This window comes from Pseudonaja textilis, chromosome 4 (genome assembly GCF_049901715.1).
Source record: "Pseudonaja textilis isolate UNSWEBS1 chromosome 4, rPseTex1.2, whole genome shotgun sequence".
Taxonomy (NCBI): domain Eukaryota; kingdom Metazoa; phylum Chordata; class Lepidosauria; order Squamata; family Elapidae; genus Pseudonaja; species Pseudonaja textilis.
In genome coordinates, this window is record NC_141993.1 from 48,321,337 (window position 1) to 48,343,140 (window position 21,804).

The 21,804-nt window shown below is 38.6% G+C and overlaps 1 protein-coding gene across 3 annotated transcripts; it reads left to right on the forward strand.

Annotated features, from left to right (window-relative positions):
* Nucleotides 1–201: 201 nt before the first annotated feature.
* On the forward strand, nucleotides 202–19,216 carry SFXN3 (sideroflexin 3). Of its 3 annotated transcripts, none has more exons than XM_026704665.2 (11): nucleotides 202–301; nucleotides 4,289–4,453; nucleotides 5,240–5,410; nucleotides 7,065–7,163; nucleotides 9,200–9,275; nucleotides 11,296–11,381; nucleotides 12,265–12,392; nucleotides 13,291–13,340; nucleotides 14,537–14,586; nucleotides 15,322–15,369; nucleotides 16,268–19,216. In XM_026704665.2, the coding sequence occupies exons 2-11, from the start codon at nucleotides 4,290–4,292 to the stop codon at nucleotides 16,362–16,364; spliced, it is 969 nt and encodes a 322-aa protein (XP_026560450.1). In that variant the 5' UTR covers nucleotides 202–301; nucleotide 4,289; the 3' UTR covers nucleotides 16,365–19,216. The 3 variants fall into 3 exon arrangements, with proteins under 3 accessions (XP_026560450.1, XP_087788961.1, XP_087788962.1); XM_087932835.1 differs by having other exon boundaries at nucleotides 206–297; XM_087932836.1 differs by lacking the exons at nucleotides 202–301; nucleotides 4,289–4,453 and adding an exon at nucleotides 4,547–4,682.
* The last annotated feature ends 2,588 nt before the right edge of the window (nucleotides 19,217–21,804 follow it).

The window sequence follows — 21,804 nt, forward strand, 5'->3', positions numbered from 1 at the left end:
TTGCAGGCCCGCCGTTCATCACGCCACCCGCCCTAATCCGATTTCAGGCGAGCCGTGCCAGGGAGAGGCCTCCCTCCCCTCCGCCGGTCAAGGCAGCAGCCCCTCCCCCGGTCTTAATCCTCGCCCCGTAAGCTCAAAGGAACGTGCTTGCTCCGGCCCGGCCCCTTCGATGGGTTTCCGCGGCGATCATTGGCTCTCCAGCCAGGACAGCCCGCAGGGTGGGGCTGGCTGGTCCGCAGTTTCAGTGCCGCTCCTGGGCGATCGGTCGGTCGGGTTGCAGCTGCCGCTCGTGGGAAGGCAAGTGAGTGGATGCGTGTAAAGGTCGCGTGCCTCCTCCTCCCCCCCCACCCCCGATCCCGTCGTTTGCTCCTTGTCTCTGCCTTTTCTTCAACGGGCGTCTTTGCGGATCCAGCCCCTTCCTGCTTGCTCACCCAGGGCTTGGCGGGCGCTGTCCGCCGCCTGTTTCGATTTCCCTTCTCGCCGTGGGATATTTTCCTCTCCGTTCCTATGAGTCAGTGCTTTGGGTGGAGCTCGGCCGCCTGCGCCCACCGGTCCCGTGGGAGTGAAGAACGAGCGCTCTTCGCGGGCTAATCCGGGATGGGGCGTAAATACATCCATCCCACATTAGCCCCGCCTAAGATCACGACGGCAGGAGGTCTGGTCCCGGCTGTAAGAGAGGATCTTTCCTCCTTTTTCCCCCAACGGGGAAATTTTCTGTTCTTCTATGCTCGCGGCTTCCCCATTTTCGATTCGCACCGACGCTGAGAGTTAAGCGCAACCGAAAGGTTTAGTTGAATTTCCAGGATGGGCTCAAATTTGCTTTGTGACCGTCATAGTTTAGTGGGGTTTCAGCTTGCAGGGCCCTACGATGGTCCGAGACTGTACCCATCGCGCCCGCTTTCTCTTATCCAACTTCCCTGTCCAGCATGGCTATGGGATCTGTGGCCAGCCATAATGGGATTTGAACCACAATGTCTCCAGTTAATATCCCAGGGAATGACTTTGCTATGTCATGAGGCTGTACCTGGTTGATTGCAATGATGAAGTGATTATGTAGGAAGCAAATGATTATTTTTTTAAAAAAAAAAACTAATTTGCCAACCTGAGTTGTCAATTGGAATAGGAAGTCCTCTGATAGAATTCAGGTTTTCTATATGCTTGCAATAAATTATTGAAAAAAGGGAGAGGTGCTTTTATGAAAGAAATCCTCTCTTGGAATTGTTCCCTCTGTTTGGTCAACTCACTGGGTTTTATCAGTTTAAAGGTAAATGTCCAAGTAGCTTTCTCTGATCCTTCTGTAATTTAAGGACTGATTTGTGCTCAGTGCTCAAATTTCAGTGCTTGTTTCAATGTCATATAATGTATTTTAATAAAACAATTAAATTTATGAAAATTGCGTGAAATTGAAATAGTCACCTGCCCCTCCTGCAGCCACAGATCATATGCTATTCCTGTAAATCCCTTAAAGCATTACCGTTTATTTTATTTGCAAAGTTAAAATACAAAATAAAACAAAGAAAGTAAAGAAAAAAGAAAAAAACAAATTAAGGATTTCAGGTGTGTTCAAGTTACAATATAAAATGTAATTTATAAAAATTATAAAACAATAAAATAAATGAAGAATAGGGGGTCCCTGCTAAAGATTAAAACAGCAATAGTTACAGGATTTGTCCCTTGTGTGAAGACTCCCTGCTAACTGAATATGTCTAATTCCCAATGTCCCCTTTGCCTCATTATTAGCCCATGAGAATGAAAAGTCAGCTCTTCACTTGAAGCAAGTGTTGGTCCAGACTGGGCTCCAAAATGGAAAGGACACAATAGTAGAGAAGATGCTCTCCTGAAACTTCCCAGAAGATTCTTCTGAGGCAGTGAGCAGCAATCTTCCACAGATATTAATGTTTGAGTAGATACATGCTGGCAGAACTGATCCCTTAAAGAACATTTTAAAGTTCATTGTAGACATTTATAGCTGCCCTTAGGATCAGGGTTTTATCATCTCTAGCCAGCAGTGTCTGCATGGGTGAGAAGGTGCAAAAGGGGTCTGAGAAATTAACATGGTATCTTGGGGTTGCAACACAAGTCTCACTGTTTTTCTATGTATGTTCTGGCATCTCATGCACATCTCAAAGTTGGAGGACTTAAAGTACAATATGGTAATGTTGTTTCAACATTCTGATAAAATATGTAGACACCCTTGTTTCTACCTGTGAGTTCCAAGCCACCTTCAAGGGCAGTTCCATGCACATTGCAATACTGTAATCTGACAGGACAGAGATGGGTAGCTCACCCCTCCACCAAAGGCATTGTAGTCAATGAGTCAGTTGCAGCTGGTCAAATAAAATGGGTCACTGAAACCACCTGGGCTAGGTGACAGATGACTTCAGACATCCATAGATGGTCACCTGCTCCTTCAAAGGGAGTGCATGGTCCTCCAGAAATATTCCTGAAGTTGTGAACTACTTCATCTTCTTAGGAATCATTCCGTTTATTGATCTTTGTATAGCACCTTTCCAGCGTGTATCACTTTCACATGCCTTCAAGTAAGCAAGGGTCTTCAAGTCATTGTTGACCCCTGGTGATTGCCAGGACTAGTCTATGCAGGTTTCTTGACAAGATTTCAGAAGTGGTTTGCCATTGCCTGCTTCCTAGGACTAAAAAAATATGACTGGCCCAAGGTCACCCATCTGGCTTCATGCCTAAGGTGAGGTTAGAACGCATGGTCTCCTGGTTTCTAGTCCAGTGCCTTAAATCATGACACCAATCTGATACTCTATTCTCATGTTAATACCCACTAACCTACAGGTTGGCATGAAATTGTTGAAGACTAGTGCTGCCTACTCTATCCTCTGGCAATTGTAATTAAAGATTATTAGGAAGATGAAAGATAAAGATAAATTCCAGCTAATAAGACTAGAGAAGTAAATTGTAGCAAAATCCAGGAGCTTATTTTTGGTTCTGAACGGTGTCCTACAGTTTAAGCATAAGAATCTTATCATTCAGATTTTTTTTAAGTGAGGCTAAAAATTATGCATTTGAATATTTCTACACACACACACACCTTAATTTCTTTAGTCTCAACAACAGTCATTGAAATGGTCTTTTGTATATGGAAAACCATGGAGAAAATCTTCGTTATTGAGAAAAGAGAGATAATCTACTTAGCCAATGTCATACCTTATCCCAGCCATAGCCTATTTCTTATTTCATTGTTGATACCCTTTTCATTCACTACTGAGAACAGAAATCCATGAAATATTATTAGTTTCGCTCTGGATCCTTGCATTTGTTTTCTGGAAAATCTCAGAGCATTGGTTCTAACAGTGCATTCCATTAACCACCATGGCTATCTAGATTTTTGTTCAAAAGAATTATTTCATTTAGAAAGAGCCTTGAATATCCGCGATCGACCTTTTTCTTTGGAAATGGAATCATTGTTGTGGTTTTCTTATTGCCTAGGAATTAAATTGGACATGGAAAATGAGATTTAAAAAGCAACCAAGGTTTCCTTAGAAAGTGCAGTGATTACGATAGGAGGGTGTCCTTTTCTAGTGCTGATACTTATTGTCCTCAGTAATTTAAAATGAAATAAAAACTCCATTAAAGCATTACTTTAGTTTCTCTTTGAAGGCTAAGAAATAATTAACATAAATATCTTCATCAATTGATGAGGTATAATTGCCAGCAGTACTTTGATATGTATCTTGCAGGAGTAGAAAGTGAAGTCACTATGAAAGGATTCTCCCCTTCCCCCTTAAGAATGTCTTGCTCTCATCCATGAGACCTCTTCACTAGAACTGAAGAAGTTTCTTGGATGAGAAGTGATTTTTTTTTTCAAGGAAAAAAAAACCCACTAGTAAGTCCATTTGCCTTTTGAAAAGCACCTTTGGGACAACCTGGATGACCCGGATGATTGAAGATTTCCATAGACAGTTAACAAAAAAAGGCTGACCAAAGCATTGTTTACAAACTGCAGTGGCTGAGCCAAAGCCACACAAATCACAATTTGATTTAGCTTGGGGTGTGAACCATGCCAGACTACACTGTGATACTTAGCCTGATTTCTTCCAGAATGGAAAGTGTCTCCAGAGCAAAGCAAAAACAGTCAGAATATTTTGTAACTTTCTTGAGAATCTTCAGATCCCTTGAATTCCAAACCTTAGCTGGGGACAAGATAGAATGGAAGTAAATGAATGGAGAGGTGTCAATGAGGACGTGCCAGTTTCTTGTGTATCTATATCTATTGTGCACTGATATGGTTATTTTGCTTTCTTTCTGTCTTCTTGCCCAGAATGTCTGCAGAACTGTCCTTGCTCATCAACATAAATGAGCCACGGTGGGATCAGAGCACCTTCATGGGAAGAGCAAAGCATTTCTTCACAGTGACTGATCCCCGCAACATTCTGCTTTCTAACAAGGCCCTAGAAGATGCCCGAAGAGTGATACAGAATTACAGGTTCTTTTGGAGAGTTGACAGGAAGCAGTTAAAAATGACAGCAGGGAATCTTAATAACTTGTTCCAAGTTGTTTAAAACATCGGACAGAACTGTGACCCTCCTTTTCCACTCCTCTCTTCTAAATGCTGGGATAATAGAGCCTTCTTCTCTCTCTCCCTTGTCTTCCATTATTCTTCTGGGCATTATCCATTGTTTGCAACATTCAGTATAGTACCTATGATAAATAGGGTACGTTCAGTGAAAGCAGTGGGAAGAAAATTTATACAGGAGAAGCTGGGCTGAGAAAGTGACTCTTATTGAAGTTCTTCTGAAGGAGGCTTTTTTTGTTTATTTGAATTCTTCTGGTGGTAGTTTGGTGGTGGGACTTTTAGTTAGCTCAAGACCATTGCACTGTCTTTATATGCAGTCCCAAATTAGGATTTGGAACATAACAAGAAATATACCCTAATACAACAGGGTATATTGAACCTTAGGTCACTGTGTGAAGAGAACAGAAAAGAACCTTAATTGCTTGTCTTTTCTGAAATTCTTTTTCCTTTAGGTCAGGGGTTTCAAGCTTACATCGTCACGTCATCATCATGTGACGTATTGGGACTTTTTCCCCCTTTGCTAAACCAGGCGTGGGCATGACAGCCCTGCTTTAGGTGTTTCTGGGAATTACAAACATAGCTCCTCTGTTCTTAAAACTATCTCCATCTCCTTCTACCATTAATATTTATTCCAGAAACCTTCACAACATTATGTACTATCATCACTTTTTTTTTCATTTTTGTGGATCTTTCCAGGATGGGTAAAGTGCAACCAGGCTTGACTGAAGACCAATTATGGCGGGCAAAATACATCTATGACTCTGCCTTCCATCCAGACACTGGTGAGAAGATGATCCTGATTGGACGTATGTCTGCCCAGGTGCCCATGAACATGACCATCACGGGATGCATGCTCACCTTCTACAGGCACGTGTGTACCTACTAAGGTCTGGCACCTTGTGTGGGAATAGTATATAGAGAGGTATGAAGTGAGAAATCTATAACTAAGGACCAAAGATGTGTGTGGTGAGTGAACGAGAGAATAGCGTTTATTTTACTTTATGAAAAATTAGAAATCTCTGGGGGTAGGGGAGTATTTAGACTTGACTATATGCTATAAATTTTTGTCCCATGGATTGTTATTAGTCATGGGAGGGAAGACAAAATAAATGTCTTAAATTTCAGCACTGTATCAGACAAGGTGGCTTAAGGTAAGAAAGCGGTATGGAAGCGGTATGGAAAAATGACCTTAATAGCTCCCTGCCACACATATCTGACTTAAATGAAAAAGATGCTGCTCTCCTGCAGGATATATGCTTAGGATTTATAGCCCTACCTGGACATTTGACTTTCAATTTCTACAAAGGAATGGAGAATAGGATGCTTAATGCTGGAAGTGTATAAAAAGCAGTGAAAGCCATGTCTAACAGCTTCAGTTGGGTTCAGTTTCCCAATGGTTTAAAATGAAAGGTTGAACTGACTATAGGGATTTTAGTATAGATTTTTCCTACTTTGTACTTTTTATATAGTCTTTTAAAAAACTTGTGGGTATGATAGTCTTGTAGTATATATATACCCTTCAGCATATATACCTTCAGCATATAAGATGTGAATCTTTTTTAAAGGGTTCCAAAGAAGTAAAGCGTTTTTATTTGCATTTTGATTTGAGAAATGTGGTGTAAATGATTTTGCATGAAAATGCAAGCCAAAACATCCTTCTCCATCCATTGTTGATATGCTGAACAAATTCCTGATCTTAGAATGGTTTAATTCTTATTTGCTTATTTTTGTCTCTCTGATTAGTAGATCTTGGAATACTAAGTAAGGCAGATCCTACAGATCTGCAGCCTCCACAGTCTTGTTTTAACTGCACGACACACTATATGTGTATATGTATCTTTATCCTTAGCTCTAGTTTACTCTGTGAACTGTTAAAGTATATCATTGTCAATTAGTTTTCTGTGATAATGTTTTATGGAAAACTATGAGCATGATAGATAAAGATTTGATACTTTATATATATAAGTAACATATAACAGGGCTGTCAAACTCCTGTCCTGGTTTAGTGAAGAGGGGGAAAGTCCCGATATGTCACGTGATGCTGCCATGATGTCGTAAGTTTGACACCCCGATGTATAACATATGAAATAACATAAAATGCAACAGCATTTTAATTCAAGCTATTGCATGTAATTAGCAAAGGGGTACATGCATGCAAACACAGGTTCTGTAGAGTCCTGAGTGTCTTCAGTGAAGATCATTTACATAAAACTATTTGTGTATCTGTAAGAATGTGACTGCCAAATGCTTCTGTTAATGTTTGTGTACATGTGTGGACAGATAAATGTAAACTTTTACAAGGATACTTGTTAAGAATATTTCCAACTTATTCGTTAATAAGTGAAACCACAGCCAGGCCTTTTGAAGTGTATGTGCAAATGGGTGCTTATTGTACACTAAGATAAACAAGCATAGTGTTCCTAGGATGCTGAAGGTTAACCTGGCGTTTTGGTTTCTCTGATAGCTTTCTGTCTTGGCTTCTTGTAGCTTTTGGCAGTCCTGACTGTTTCTTTTCCTGCAGGACGGCTCCTGCCATGGTTTTCTGGCAGTGGGTGAACCAATCATTCAATGCCATTGTCAATTATACTAACCGGAGTGGAGATGCACCTATCACTGTCAAGTAAGAAAGCAGTAAAATAACTGGAAATTAAGATCAACTTCCCTACCAAGAATTATTTCCAATGGGCTTGAATTGCCTGGCCCTAACCAGCAACAAACTGTGGCAGTTTCTAGGAAGTACCATTTTCATGATTCAGTGCTTACCTGGATCGCAAAACAGGAGATCTCTGTTCTCTATGTTACTTCCACCTTACCGCTTACTTACTTTATTTTTACTGAGCTTACAGATTTAGTTTAGTTTACTTTATTGTCATTGCACCTCGTACAACGAAATCAAACACCATCTTCAGTGCACATCATGACCATGAAAATAAACACAAACATACATCCTTCACCCTTCACACATTGAACCGGAAACCCCCAACACCACACCAACACTGCACTATACAGCAGAATTCAAAAGAGCTACTGCCCTGGGATAGAAGCTGTTTTTCAGCCTATTTGTTCTTGTTTTTATTATTCTGGACTGTCTGCCAGATGGTAATAGTTCAAAAAAGGGGTTCCCAGGATGAGATGGATTTTTGCGCCAAATGTTGCTGATTATGAGCAACACGCATGCCCAACATAATGAATGAATCAGATTAAGACCACAAGAATAACATAATAAAAAATGTATCAGCATACATAAGTACCAGGAGTATCAATTACCAAAAAGAGAGATAAAATATATCCAATGCTAGAAGAAACAAACTTGTAACAAGATTACAAAGACTGCTGGAGTTAGCAAGTACTATCAGGAGAGTGGTCCCAGGCATCCCTGGGCCATATAGGGCTTTAAAAGGTGACAGCCTACAGCTTGAATTTGCCTGGAAGCCAACTGGCAACCAGTGGAGCTCACAAATGAGTCACAGGAATGATAAAGTTAGGCAAGCCTCTGTTGGCCTAGCATGCCAGGGTTCATTTTTGTGTTCTCAGAGACCACTGATTGGCAGGACTGGCATGTTTTGTATTTTGATAGGATTTTGAGAAACTTGTCATTCATTTTGCCCTTAAAATGCTCTAAAATGGAAAAAAAAAGCAACCTGGTTAAAAAAGAAGAAGGGCTCCTCAAGCTTCTGCAAGGTGTAAGATGCCATCATGCTTGTTAGTTTGTTAACTAGCTCCAAATACAATCCAAAACCTTTGATTTTGCCTACCGGTATTTCTGATCAGAGGCATATGTGCCTTATGATAACCCAAGGCTGCTTTAAATATGCAAAATTGCTATCCATCCTGCCATATTTCTGGGATGGGACTGAGGTTAAAGTTAAGGTCAGGCAGGAAGGCTGAGGGTTTCTTTCTAGCTGATACAGAGGAAATATTGAGTCTGTCATCTGCACCTCTATAACTGTCTGGTTTGGTTCTGCATCCCAACAAGACAGACACAGACTTCAGAGGATAATTAGGACTGCAGAAAAAAAACAATTACTACCAACCTGCCTTCCATTGAGGACCTGTATATTGCACGAGTCAAAAAGAGGGCTGTGAAAATATCTACAGACCCCTCACATCCCGGACATAAAGTGTTTCAACTCATTCCCTCAAAATGATGCTATAGAGCATTGCACACCAGAACAACTAGACACAAAGACAGTTTTTTCCCAGACGGCATCACTCTCCTAAACAAAGAATTCCCTCAATACTGTCAAACTGTCTACAAAGTCTGCACTACTATTACTATTAATCTTCTCATCATTCCTTATCACCCATCCCCTCCCACTTATGACTGTATGACTGTAATTTTGTCGCTTGTATCCTTACAATTTATATTGACTGTTTCCTAGTATGATTTGATTGCCTATGACTATTATTAAGCATTGTACCTTTTGATTCTTGACTCTTGACGAATGCATCTTTTCTTTTATGTATACAGAGAGCATTTGCACCAAGACAAATTCCTTGTGTGTCCAATCACACTTGGCCAATAAAGAATTCTATTCTATTCTATTCTATTCTATTCTATTCTATTCTATTCTATTCTATTCTATTCTATTCTATTCTATTCTATTCTATTCTATTCTATTATTAGTGTCAACAAGTTGTCTACTTGTTTTGCAGACAGTTGGGCACTGCTTATGTCAGTGCTACTACTGGAGCTGTGGTGGCAGCATTAGGACTCAAATCTCTCACCAAGGTAAGAGACCCACTGATTCTGTCATATCACAGAGGAATACTGTACACTGCTTGATCAAGCCACCCTGAAGACATAATTCCTCATCTCTTACTTTGCTTATAGAAATGATTTTATCTTCTTCCTTGGTTACGACAAGATCTGCCTCTTTCTTTCAGGAGCAGGAGAATTCATGTTTATCGTTGACATTTGGATATTGGTATAATCTAGCTATGGATTTCATTTATTTCACATTAATAAGCCAAATATTAGGAAGTTCCTAATATAATAATTCTTCTGCTGCATACCGAAAGGAAGATAGTTCTGAATATAATATCCCAAATCCCTAAGAAAATGAGATAGAAATACTCATCTGTCCTTTACCAGATTCCTAAAGAATTTCCCAGTTCAAAGGTTTTAGGAAACAAGTATTCCTTTCAGTTCAATTATGCATCTTAGTCAACTGTAGGGTGTTTCTCATTTGCAGCTGACCACAAACGTCCCAGCAATGTGTTTTTTTCTGCCATGTCTTCAACATATTCACCTTACCCTAACTCATACCTGTCTTAGTTTAAAGTTTCTGAAGCTATTCCTGTGGAAGGATAGTATATTCCCCTTCAAGAAGTTTGTCAGTGTTGCAATCAGATTTTCCATAGAGTGCTGTAAAAAGGGAGCCTGCCAGGGCTGTATTAGCTTGCATTTTACAAAGCTGCTTAGACATATTGAAAAAGCAGTGATAGTCAGTCTTCAGCAACTTATACATCCTAATATTTTTCTCTTCGCAAATTCTCTCCATTTCACCAATCATTCCTCAATGGTGGGTAATGCCAAGTCTTTCAATCGTTTTGCATACGGTAACTTCACTACTGTAATCATACGTTAAAATAATCTCCCATCTTTTTTCTAACTGTTTATCAATCAATCCTAAAAGGAAAAGTTCCAGTTTCAATATAATATTAATGTTTAAAATCCTCTGTATCAATTTATACATTTCATTCCATTTCTTAGCTTTTTTACATTGTATTGAGCATGATAAAATATCTCTTCATGTTGTTCACAGTCCCAACATAAATATGAAATGTCTTCATATAATCTAGATAATTTGTCTGGCATCATGTACCAACAATATATCATTTTATTAAAAAGTATCTTTTTAAGATCACAACATAATGTAAATTTCAACCCTTTTATCCATCTATTTTCCATTGATCCATCTAAACCAAAATTCTTAACACCCTTTATCATACATTCTGTAACCCATTCTACCTGTTTCAAATTTCAACAAAAAATTTATAATTGGAATGCTTTATATCCAACTCATAGTTTTTTCCCTTTGCCATACTAATTTAAATAAAATTGTTTTCCCATTGCTTGAATATTAGTTGTCAAAACAGCTGTCATCACCTACACAGGCAATTATGTTACTAGTGAGAGAGATGAAAATAACGATGAATTATGCAAAGTGAAGGTAAATGAAGGAAATGGTTGACATATCAATTACAAAAGGAAACAGAAAATGATATTAAAGTTACAAGAAGAAAATACTGCAACCATATGAAAAGTGTTTCATCAGTATTATTCTATATAAAGGTCAAGAAATTTCCAAAGTGCATTGTAATATTATTTTAGATTATATATCAAGCTGATAAGAGACTCAAATTCTTACACTAGCCCAAAAAGGAAAACCAAACTGAACACAGGTAGGGCATAGAGGTAGCAGTTGAGATTGTTTTGTTAGTATGTTTTAAGCCTGAGCTCTCTCACCACTTGGAGACCTATCTGAAAGATTTGCCCAGTGAACTAGAGAGTTGCTTTGCATAATCCAATGCATGAACAAAATAGTATACACTGAATCTGATGTAGTAGAAAAAACAAGTTCTGAAATTTCATTATTGAGTGAATTCTCAAAGGAATTGATGACAGTTCCTGACTGTATCAGTGACCCTGTTTATGTTGTAAAATATAATTATGTTCATCATGTTATTAATTTAATCTGTAACACAGGTCTCTTCCTTCTCTTATTTCAACCCTCCCATCTTGATAGCATTTGCCCTCAATCATTGGACGCTATGTGCCTTTTGCAGCTGTGGCAGCTGCAAACTGCATTAATATTCCATTAACAAGACAAAGGTAAGAGTGTGTTGGATGGAAATGTAATGAGAGAACTGCTATGGGAAGTCCAATTCCTGTTAATTCCATATAGGTTGCATATTCTGAACACCTGTAACATTGGCTATCTTATCTTATAACACTAAAAGCATGGAGTATGTATAGCTGTAATAATATATTCAAATTCGTGGAATAGATCTTCAAGATAACTTGTAAGGTTTCTGACCATGGTAAAGATTTGATTGTTATGTAAGATTTGTATGCTAATATTGATTGTAAGTTGAGTCAGTTTTCTAAAATAGGAATAGGATGCTGAAATCCTTTCCTCCATTCAACTCTTTCCTTCATGCAGCAACTTTCTTCCCTTCTCATTTATTCTTTGAAAATACAGATGCAGTAGCAAACACAGATCAAAAATTTAGAACACTTCATTGGGGTCCCACTGGAAATTAGCACTGGGGACAGTTGAGGTATATACTAGTCAGTTCTCCTGAGCTGTTTCCTGCAAAAATGAAATCATCGGGGCATCTAAAACATCAACCACGTACTTCCTGTATTTCATATGCAAGAGGTTTACAATGTACAGCCTGTGGGCCATAGACTGTGAAAGTACTGCAGGTGGATCCTGGTGAGGACATATATATGGTCAAGAGATTTAGATAGATTTAATTCTGGGAATATACAAATGCCCACTGGGTGGGAGCACATGCTGTAATGACTGGCTTCTATCGTAGTGCTCAAAAGCTTTCTTTGATAATGTGGGGGCCTATATAGAGGAGAATATTGAATATTATTGCCATAACCATCAGTATTGTACAACAGATGAGGAAAAAACAATGAAATGCAGAGAAAAGACAGAATGAAGAAGAGACAGTTTATGTTTCCCTCTTAACCATTTCTACAGGGAGCTAAAGTTTGGTATCCCCATTATGGATGAACATGGAAATCGGCTGGGTGAATCAAAGAAGGCAGCCCGGCAAGCCATTGTGCAAGTGGTGATTTCACGCATTGGCATGGCTGCACCAGCAATGGGTATGTTGTTGCCAGTGGTGCGTTTCAAAATTTTTTTTACCACCGGTTCTATGGGCGTGGCTTGGTGAGCGCACTTTGAGTGCACGCACACATTTGTGCAGACACAGAGGCATTTTGACTCACCTCCTGCAATCCTGCACTTTCCCTGTCGCTTCAGCAGCTGCCTCATGGCAATCTGCTGTGCTGCGCAAAGCAGCTGCACTTCAAAAGCGGGACGTAAAGGTTAGCATGGGAGCATGAGCGGGCAGGGGGGCCCAACAACAGAGCATTGGAGAGAACCAGTTCAGTCTCTGCTGCTCATTGGTGCTACCGGCTCAGTGGAACCGAGCCGAACCGGTAGAATTCCACCACTGGTTGTTGCCACCTTAACAAATATTTGAATGTCAGGGAATATTCTCTCTTTGTCCATCTGATTTTAATGACAAATTTTGAAGTCAAATTAAAATAGAGCTGAAGATAGAGTTTGAAAAATATAATAATATAATGTAATAGATGTCTATTTAGTTATTGAAACTTCTGAATTCAGTGGAACTTGCTTCTGTTTTAGAAGAATATCAAGAATTATGCTATTAAGAAAACATGTTAGTCCTTCCCAGTTGGGGCATTTGGGAGAGCTAGAGATATGAGAAGAAGTATTTCTTGTAGCATAAATCTCAGTATATATAACTGGTGCTTGGAATAACCTTCTCTAACATATCACCTTCAATTATTGCTGAGACTGATGGAATTGTAATCCAAAGGATCCCGAGAGGAATGCACCTTGAAGGTAGGAAAAAGGTTTCTAGTGAAAAAATATCCCAGCAACTCCAGTATGTGCAGGTTATCTCTATCCCTTTCTTGAGGAGACATCTAGTTGATTTTTATGCTGTCTGACTCTTCTTCCACTTCTTCCCCACAGCCATTCCTCCTGTGATCATGAATGCCTTAGAGAAAAGAGCATTTATGAAGGTACGAGTTTTTAAAATTCTTGATCAAATTCCTGTTTCTCTATAGCATGGTGTTAAACTCGCAACATCACATTGCCATCATGTGACATATTGCTATGTTTTTTCCTTTCGCGGAACTGGGATGGGTGAGGCCTGCATGTGACACATCCAGCCCACAGGCCACCAGTTTGACGTTGCTCCATAGCTTTATGCCTAGAAGGATGTGATTCCCCTTTTTTTTGTCAGGTTCCCTTCTAGCACAAGAATATGAGAGAAGTTGACAAAGCTTAATCCTAATTTTTGCCTAGCCTTGACCCTATGCAAATGGCAGCTGCAAGACAGGGAAAGGAAATTTACTTTTCTTTTCAGATACGTTAGTTATGTTGGAATCAGGGTTGAATGAATGGATGAAGAACATGAAAATTATATACATTTTAATTAAACCAGCTTTCTCCAATTCGGTCCTCTCCAGATGTGTCAATTTTATAATTGGAAGTAGTGACTATGCTGGCTAGAAGTTAAAGTCCCAGAAACCTGAAGGGAAACAGATTCTTCTTTTCTTGCAAATATGAGATTAGCATACAAAGAAATTCTCTTATGCCATGTTTAGCTCCAGGGCTGGGCTGCTGGGGGTTCGCAGGGGTTCGGGAGATCCTCTAGCCAAGATTCTGCATAGTTCGGAGAACCCCCAAATCCCAGTCCTGGCTGGCCCCACCCATCATTGTACACATGTTCAAAAGAAGTGGGAGTTGCATTGTGATGATCTGCAGGTTTGCTGATTTTGCTCCCCCCCCCCCCACTTTATCCAGGGTTTCAGTATGTTAAATCAGTTTCTGGGTTTCAACCAAAATAGAAATATTCATAGCAGCCATTTAACCCTATTCAAAAACCAAGTGCTGAAGTGTATAATGACTTCCAAGGAAGAATGACATATTTGTAACACTGAAGATACTTCAGAAGGATGGCTATGGCAAAGGCAGAAGGTGTACTTAATGTACTTCGACACACCTGTTGAATGGTGGCAACATGACATTTTGCCCCTGCTTATATATTCTGTGTATCAGGCTCAAAAAGGGTCTGTTATCATCTCAAGAAATGTACGGCTATGATTGCTCCATAAAACATTTCACCGCTGTAAACTGTAAATAAATAAGAACTTTTGCTTTAGAAAACTATATAAGTATTGTGTGTAAACAATTCCTTTTCAATTTCCATCAGCGGTACCCCTGGATGAATGCTCCTCTGCAGATTGGACTTGTGGGCCTGACGTAAGTGATATATTTCTTCGATGCAAATAGAATTATCCAGGAACAGATATCCAGGAATTCTGTCTCTTCTATACTGAGTAACGTGACTTGACTTGTTGACTAATGAGGACTTTCACCAATATTTAACAGGGGAGTTCCCATATGTTTGTGAACCTTTGGGGAAGATTATGATCATAGTTTGGTGGTCTTGATTATTCTGTTCTGAGTAGCTAACTTGTACTATCAGTTCAAAATCTTTGTGCAATCCTTTAGCACCACTAGATGATGAACCTGGAGTCTCCCCAATGTGGTGCCATCCATATTCTGGACAACGATTGTCATTAACCTGCACTATTGTCCATTGTAGCTGGACCTTGCAACTATAGTCCAAATCTTATGCACTGATTAGGGAAGCGGAACAAGGATTAACATTCAGTCTTTCCTCTTAAAAATCTAATTAAAAGAATGTTACAGTGTTCTTGGTTGGCACCTGAAATGGCCCTGGATACTAGAGGGAAACACTGATTGGGAAGCAAGCGAACTAAAGTATAGGATTGTGTTATATGTATTGTTTTCCCTCAGCTTTCTAATCAGATATTGGAAAATTGAGTTACATAAATTGATTACATATGGTAGACAGTTATGATTGATGATACTCAAGTAGCTGGTGATAGTTATTTTTCCTCATGAGTCAAGTACATGATGACAAAATGGCAACCAAAACTACTACTTCCATTCTTGTCTTTCTTTCTGTAGTTTGGTGTTTGCCACACCTCTTTGCTGCGCATTCTTCCCACAGAAGAGGTAAGAAACACTCTTACATATTCTTGCAAATTACTGTTGCTTTCAGTTAGGTGCAATATTTGTTTCCTCAATATTTCTCAGGAAAATGTGTTCTGGAGTATTTCCCCAAAAATTGTGCTAAAGAATTTGGGAACTGGGATATAAAGTTCAGCAACAGAACTTTGCATTGAGAAGACCCCAGATTTATTCCTTGATATTTCAGGCTGGAAGGATTTGCTAAGCAGTAAGGGATAAGAACAGCCACTGTCACTTAGAGAAGGTTGAAGGCAAAAAGCACATTTTCTCCTCAGTGGCAGCCGTTAGTTCTTGACATTTCATACTTTCAATCCAACATACATATTTCCAGAGTTACCTTCTTTAAGAGCTTTTTTTAAAACTAGAAATTTACACATCCTGATGGACAATTCCATACCAAATAACGAATTTCACATTTCTGTTGGGTGGTCATAAAAGTATAGAATTCATGCAGTTTTGTATTGAACCTGCTTATTTTGTCTTTTCCATTGTAGTCAGACCATCTGGTTTATGAACTAAATAAATGGAGATTGAATGATATTTGAAATAATGCAGTCAAATGATTAATGTAGGACACTTTGATTTTACTTGCCCTCTTACCCTTTCTTACAGAAAGAATTTTTTTCCCCAAAGGCCACAAAGTTGAATATATGGCTCAACCAGTTTTCCCAGCTTAAGGTCTTTAAAAAGGGGCTTTGCTGATTGGAGATTATAGAACCTGTGATCCAACACTTGAGAAGGCATATTAAATAAAGTCTGTCAAAGTCTGTAGAACCCTAATTTTCTAAAACATGTTTCAGTGACCATAATTCTTCTAAGTTATTGGTGCCACATCCACAGCAGATGTACTTTCAAATAAACAGTGTAATATTTCCTTTTGCAGTTCAATGCGGATGAATCGCCTGGAACCAGAAGTCCAGAATTTGATCAGAGAGAAGAATTCTGATATTGAGCTTGTCTATTTTAATAAGGGACTTTAAGAAATGATGCCACATACTAAGCTGGTGTGCATCTGAAAGAAGTCAGTGAGGAACCTGTGAACCAGCACTCTAAAGGAGAAAGTTACATTTTGTAATAATATAATCCCTTTTACATGCTGCTTTCTTAATGGCTGTCAAATCTTGGCGGTCCTATATGCGCGAAATACCCTTCCTGCGTTCAGGAAAAGATTATAAACTGGCAATGTACTTTTGCTGTGATCCAAACAGAATCATTCCAGCCTTGACTCCGCTTGATGTCAGCATCAGAACTGCTGACAATTTTTAAGCAAAACCAGTTCTTCTACTATGCATAGTTCTGCTGTAATGTGTAGAGTGTTGTGTGTGAAAGAAAGAATGTTTGTCTACACATGTAATCCTTGTGAAGTAATATTTAAGAATCATGAAACTGAGATCGTTCTCAGGAGAGGAACTCCACTGAGTACTTTAAATCCTACAGGAATCAAGTTCAATGGAAAAGCAACCTGCCCTTCGCTTCAACTGAGTTCTTTCTTATTCAGCACCTAATAAAAACATCATGGTTTCACGAAGGGCTTGCACGTGTTTGTGAGCTGCCTATAGTCCTGGGATTGTAAAAAGGCTTTGCTCCAAACCATCTGTTTTTACAATCAAAAACGACTGCATAAATAATCATCTTTGCATCCTCTTGCTATTTACTATTTTTGAAACCAATGAAGCATTCAGTTGCTAAGATGGCAAGATATGCAGCCCTACTGTTAAAAACCCCATGAGGTAGATTATCATCATTAGTGAACTAGGAGTATCAGAAAATATTGGGGTTTCATGGTAACATACTGTTTGATCAGAGTGAAAGCATATGTGAGTATTATTGCAAGATGGAAGATTCTCTGTTAAGAGTTCTACAGGTTGTCCTTTTTAGAAAACGTCATTTAATGAAACAGTTGCTAACAGTTCAGCATTCCTTTGCCTTTCAAACCTGAAAAAGTCATAAATGTGAGGATTGATCATAAAGTTATTATTTCAGTAAATCATAAAGTTACTGTCAATGCAATTGCTAAACGTGGACTGACTCTATGGGATTAAACATGTGCTTCTATTTAATATTTGAATCTGTATATATCACGAAGCCATGTAGAAAACTCTGATGCAGACATTTGCTAGATTGTTTTTGAAGAGGGATCATTGCTGATCTTTTGCTCATAGTAGTATTTTTAATAACTATATTCACAATTACATATTAGAATAATACATTAGCCAAGAATAAACTCAAAGGACAATAAAACACAGATGGCATTCAAGCTGAAGGTTGATTCTTTCAGCTCATCATATTGCATGCTCTGTTTTCTACTTCATTTGGTTAAGCATATATTATGACATCTGTATCCTGGGCCTAAAGTATAGTACAGGTAATCCTTGACTTACAACCATAATTGAGCCCCAATTTTTTGTTGCTGAGACATTTGTTATGTGAATTTTGCCCCATTTTACAACCTCTCTTGCCACATTTGTTAAGTGGTTAAGTGAATCTGGCTTCTCTATTGACTTTGTCGGAAGGTTGCAAAAGATGATCACATGATCCCAGGACATTGCAACAATTATAAATATGAGTCGTGTGTCTGAATTTTGATCATGTGACCATGGAGATGCTGCAATGGTCATAAGTTGAAAAACAGTCATAAGTCACATTTTTGAGTGCTGTTGTAACTTTGAATGGTCACTAAACAAATGGTTGTAAGTCAAGGACTCCCTGTACACTGTGGTAATCTTTCCCAAAATAAGAGTGACCTTACTTATTTTTTTCTTCACCCATCTTCATAATGCCCAGTTTAGAGCACAACTCTTCTTACTCATAGTGAATATTTGTTTGAGTTGCTTTAAGAACATAAATGACAATCTTTGGTGCATAATGGAATGTATAACTATTATTCATAGAATGCAGGCATATATGTGCTTGAACTGAGTCAGTGATCCTGGAATTATGGCTTTAATCCAGTCTGCACAAAACATTTGTAATTTTGTATGAATGGTTGGATGCAAGCATTTCCATGGCCAATTATGGCACTTCCTTCTGTCTGCCATGTAGACATAACAGATCAATGCAAAGATCGGTCAATTTGCACACAGTGATCAAATGCACTAAATCAGTATATCCACATCCTAAAAGAAACTTGGGGTGAAGGTGTCACATAGCACCTCTCAAATATTTTGAAAAACCTATGCAAAATGGGTGGCTGAAACTTCAGAATTCTCTTTACTGAAGTATTTCTAGAGAAAACAATCAAAAGCTGATAATCGTGGACAGTTCTTCGATGGTATACTGTGTGAATCTGGTATCAAATATCACTTGCAGTTTTAATCAAAAGTTCTTTTTGCCCTTTAGCAGAAGGGCCAAAGAATTTAATTTAGGCACCACAATGCATAAGCAGCTTCACTGAAACTGATGCCAGAACTGCCTTTCCAAAAGGTGTTGAAGGTCAGTGCTTAATCCAGTTTTCTGTTCTTTTCATCTCTAGAGCGAATCACTTATTTTAATCTGAGTAAAATTGCCTACCTTTGGTTCCTTATAAATGTCACTGATGTTGGAGGCTCGGAAGTTCAGTCAGAGGTTGCCATATGCTCTTTATTATGTTTACTCTTAATGAAACCTTTTGTCTACATTTTCTGGAATGTAATCTTATAAAAAATTCAAAAAGATATTGTAATATTATATCGGTGCGTTTTCTCTTTATATGCCAGGTTATGGTGGAATTTTATTTTATCAAACTAACGATTATGTGCAACAATCCACATGTATTCCATATCATCATGTCTATTGTGCAGCTTTAACTAAGGCAATTGCTTCCAAATAAAGAATAGAATTTCTATCTCTTGAATACGACACTGTTGCTGTCTTGGACTGATAGAACACATGTACATATGGTTGTTGTTTCTACTCGATGAACTATAAGTTCTGTTTACTTTGTTTTAAAAAGGGGTTAAACAAAACTCTGTCTTTTCTCCTGGTTTAAGTCATGTGTCTCTTCAGGATTAATCTAAAGGCTAACATTTCACCCTCCCCAAGATTCATTTAGCCCAACCCACAATGTAAGAGATTCAGCAGTCTTTTTTAACTGTGTATCTTCCAGATGTGTAAGGCCACACTCTCCATCATCCCCAACAAACCTGGCCATCAGATCTGATTGAATTTTCATGATCTCCAAAAAAGCAATTCCTGCCACTGAACTGGGGACTTGAAATTTCTAGTGAGCCCTTAACATCTACAAAAAGCCTCCCACCTATGACACAGCCATCCCATAAATTGGCATGCCATGTCTGAGGAAAGAACTGAGCCCTAAGCTGGGGAAGAGGAGCAGATGCTTCCTGCTTGTGCGTATCCCCAGCTGCTGGCCATTTAAGTTTCCTGTCCTATTCCCTCCTCCCACCAACTCTAGATGAGCATATTGCATGGAGGGTTGTGGGCATGAGCTATCAATCAATGGTTGATAAATAATGTAGGAGTCTGGTGCAATAAGACATGTCGCTTATAATGCTGCACTCATAAATTAAAGATGAAAAGGTACAAGGCTCTTGCCAAAAAAAATGAAGACAAAATTTTAATAGGTTGCCAAGCTGTTGTGAGATGGAATCGCTGGAAAAAATGAATTACATTTTTATTATCTGTTTTACTATGCTTGAAAGAACAGTATTAAAAGAGAATACAATAAGTTACCAATATAGTTGAATGAAAGGAGCCTTCTTCCTTCCCAAATGATGTTGAATGTTCTTTTCACTGATGATGTAAAGCTATTCAACACCACCAACAATACGGCTACCCTTCGTCTTCCGATTTGAGCTTCTTTGGCAAAAGACCGAAATCTGCGATCGTGCGCGGTTTCGATCGGTGCTCGCCACTGGAGCGCCCCGAGCCAGGTGGTTTCAGGGCTAAGCCACCCCGTAGAGGTGGTGAAGAGGAGGGAGACTGCCAGCAGGGTCAAGGAGAGTCGCATCTCTCCTCCCCAGGTGGCCATTACTCCCTTTCCCGAAGGCAGTTGCAGCGGTGGTCAGAAATGGCCACCTCGAAGAAGAATTCGACCAGAAAAGAATGTGCAGGAGGAAGATAAGAAGGGAAAGTTTTGGTTGACCGGGTCGAACTGAAAAAGCAACAATATAAGATACCCTGGAATTTGAATTATAAAGAATAACATTGCTCCCAAGGAAGACTTTAAAGCGGCGAATGAGAGAGGGAAGGGAAATGATTTAGGTTTTTTTTCTTCCCTATATATTGACAACTAAGCAAGAAATGGCAAAAATCCACTTTGACATTAATGGGTATGTAAGCTGAAAATAAAATGTCAAAGGGATAATAAAGGTTTCTGGATTCTCAAAAACTTTTTAAAAAAGGAAAAAAAAACAAAAGGGTGGGATCTGGAAAAATGGAGGAGACCACCTGGAAGTGAAACAGTGAAACTTTAACAAGATTCCTAAAAGATACATTTTAACTGAAACTTTGTAACAAGATAATAGAACCCCAGGAAGAGAAAGTGGAAAAAAGAACCAGGAAGAAACAGCTTTGGATAATTTGGATTACTTGGTGATTTTTGGATTTTTGGCTATTGGATTTAAAGGACTAAAATTAATTGGATGGTTGTTTAAAAGTTTTTTAAATGGTTATCACTCTTGGAAGAATTGAGAATGGAACTTAAAGAAAGAAGCTGCACAAGAAGGAAGAGGTTCTTTTGGCTTTGTATTTCAATTTTTAGAAATGGAGATCCCAAACTATGAGAAACAACAAGAAATGTCCGTAGAACAAGAAGGGCGGGACAAAGAAGAAGCCATCTTCAATGATCAAATATTTCTATGTGGGGGGAAAAGAAAGGAAAGTGGGGAAAGAGAGTGAAAAATTTAAGATTTGAAAAGACAACCCCAAAAAGGAATAGTTTGAAAAGTAATTACAATATTAGGAAGAAACAGAAGAGAGGATTACAGAAGAGAGAATCAGAATTAGACAGAGAAGGGGTCAAAAGGGGAAGGGAGAAGAAGAGGGGAAAGAGGGAAAGGAAAAGAAATTATAAAGGACAGAAACAGCTCATAGAGAAACAGGGAAAATGTACAAGGATTAAGGGTATAAGCCTATTTAGAAGACACAGAGATGATGGGCTAAAATTTAATTGAAAGGGGATTCTGCAAGGGTACATAAGATAGTATTGTTATATTAGAAATAGAAATGAACTTTGAAAATAGGAAGCAAGTGTGATTGAAATGATAGATAAAATACTCATTGTAATGGAATGTTCAATAAATAAATGAAATAAAGAGAATGAAAGAATGAAATTAGGAAAGGAGGGGAACATTTTAATTATTATTAATGTGTTATAAAAATTTAAGTGAAGAGGAATATGAAAGAAATATGAAAAAATTATGGAAATATAAGTGTTCCTAGAAGTATGATATCCTATTGAAAAGAAATGTTAAAGATGTTAAA

What these genes read in the sequence shown, in the direction of transcription:
- SFXN3 (XM_026704665.2), top strand. Translation starts at nt 4,290, where the DNA reads ATGTCTGCAGAACTGTCCTTGCTCATCAACATAAATGAGCCACGGTGG. An exon ending in GATGCACCTATCACTGTCAA is followed by an intron (nt 7,164 to 9,199) that starts GTAAGAAAGCAG and finishes CTTGTTTTGCAG; the next exon opens with ACAGTTGGGCACTGCTTATG. An exon ending in GCATTCTTCCCACAGAAGAG is followed by an intron (nt 15,370 to 16,267) that starts GTAAGAAACACT and finishes TTCCTTTTGCAG; the next exon opens with TTCAATGCGGATGAATCGCC.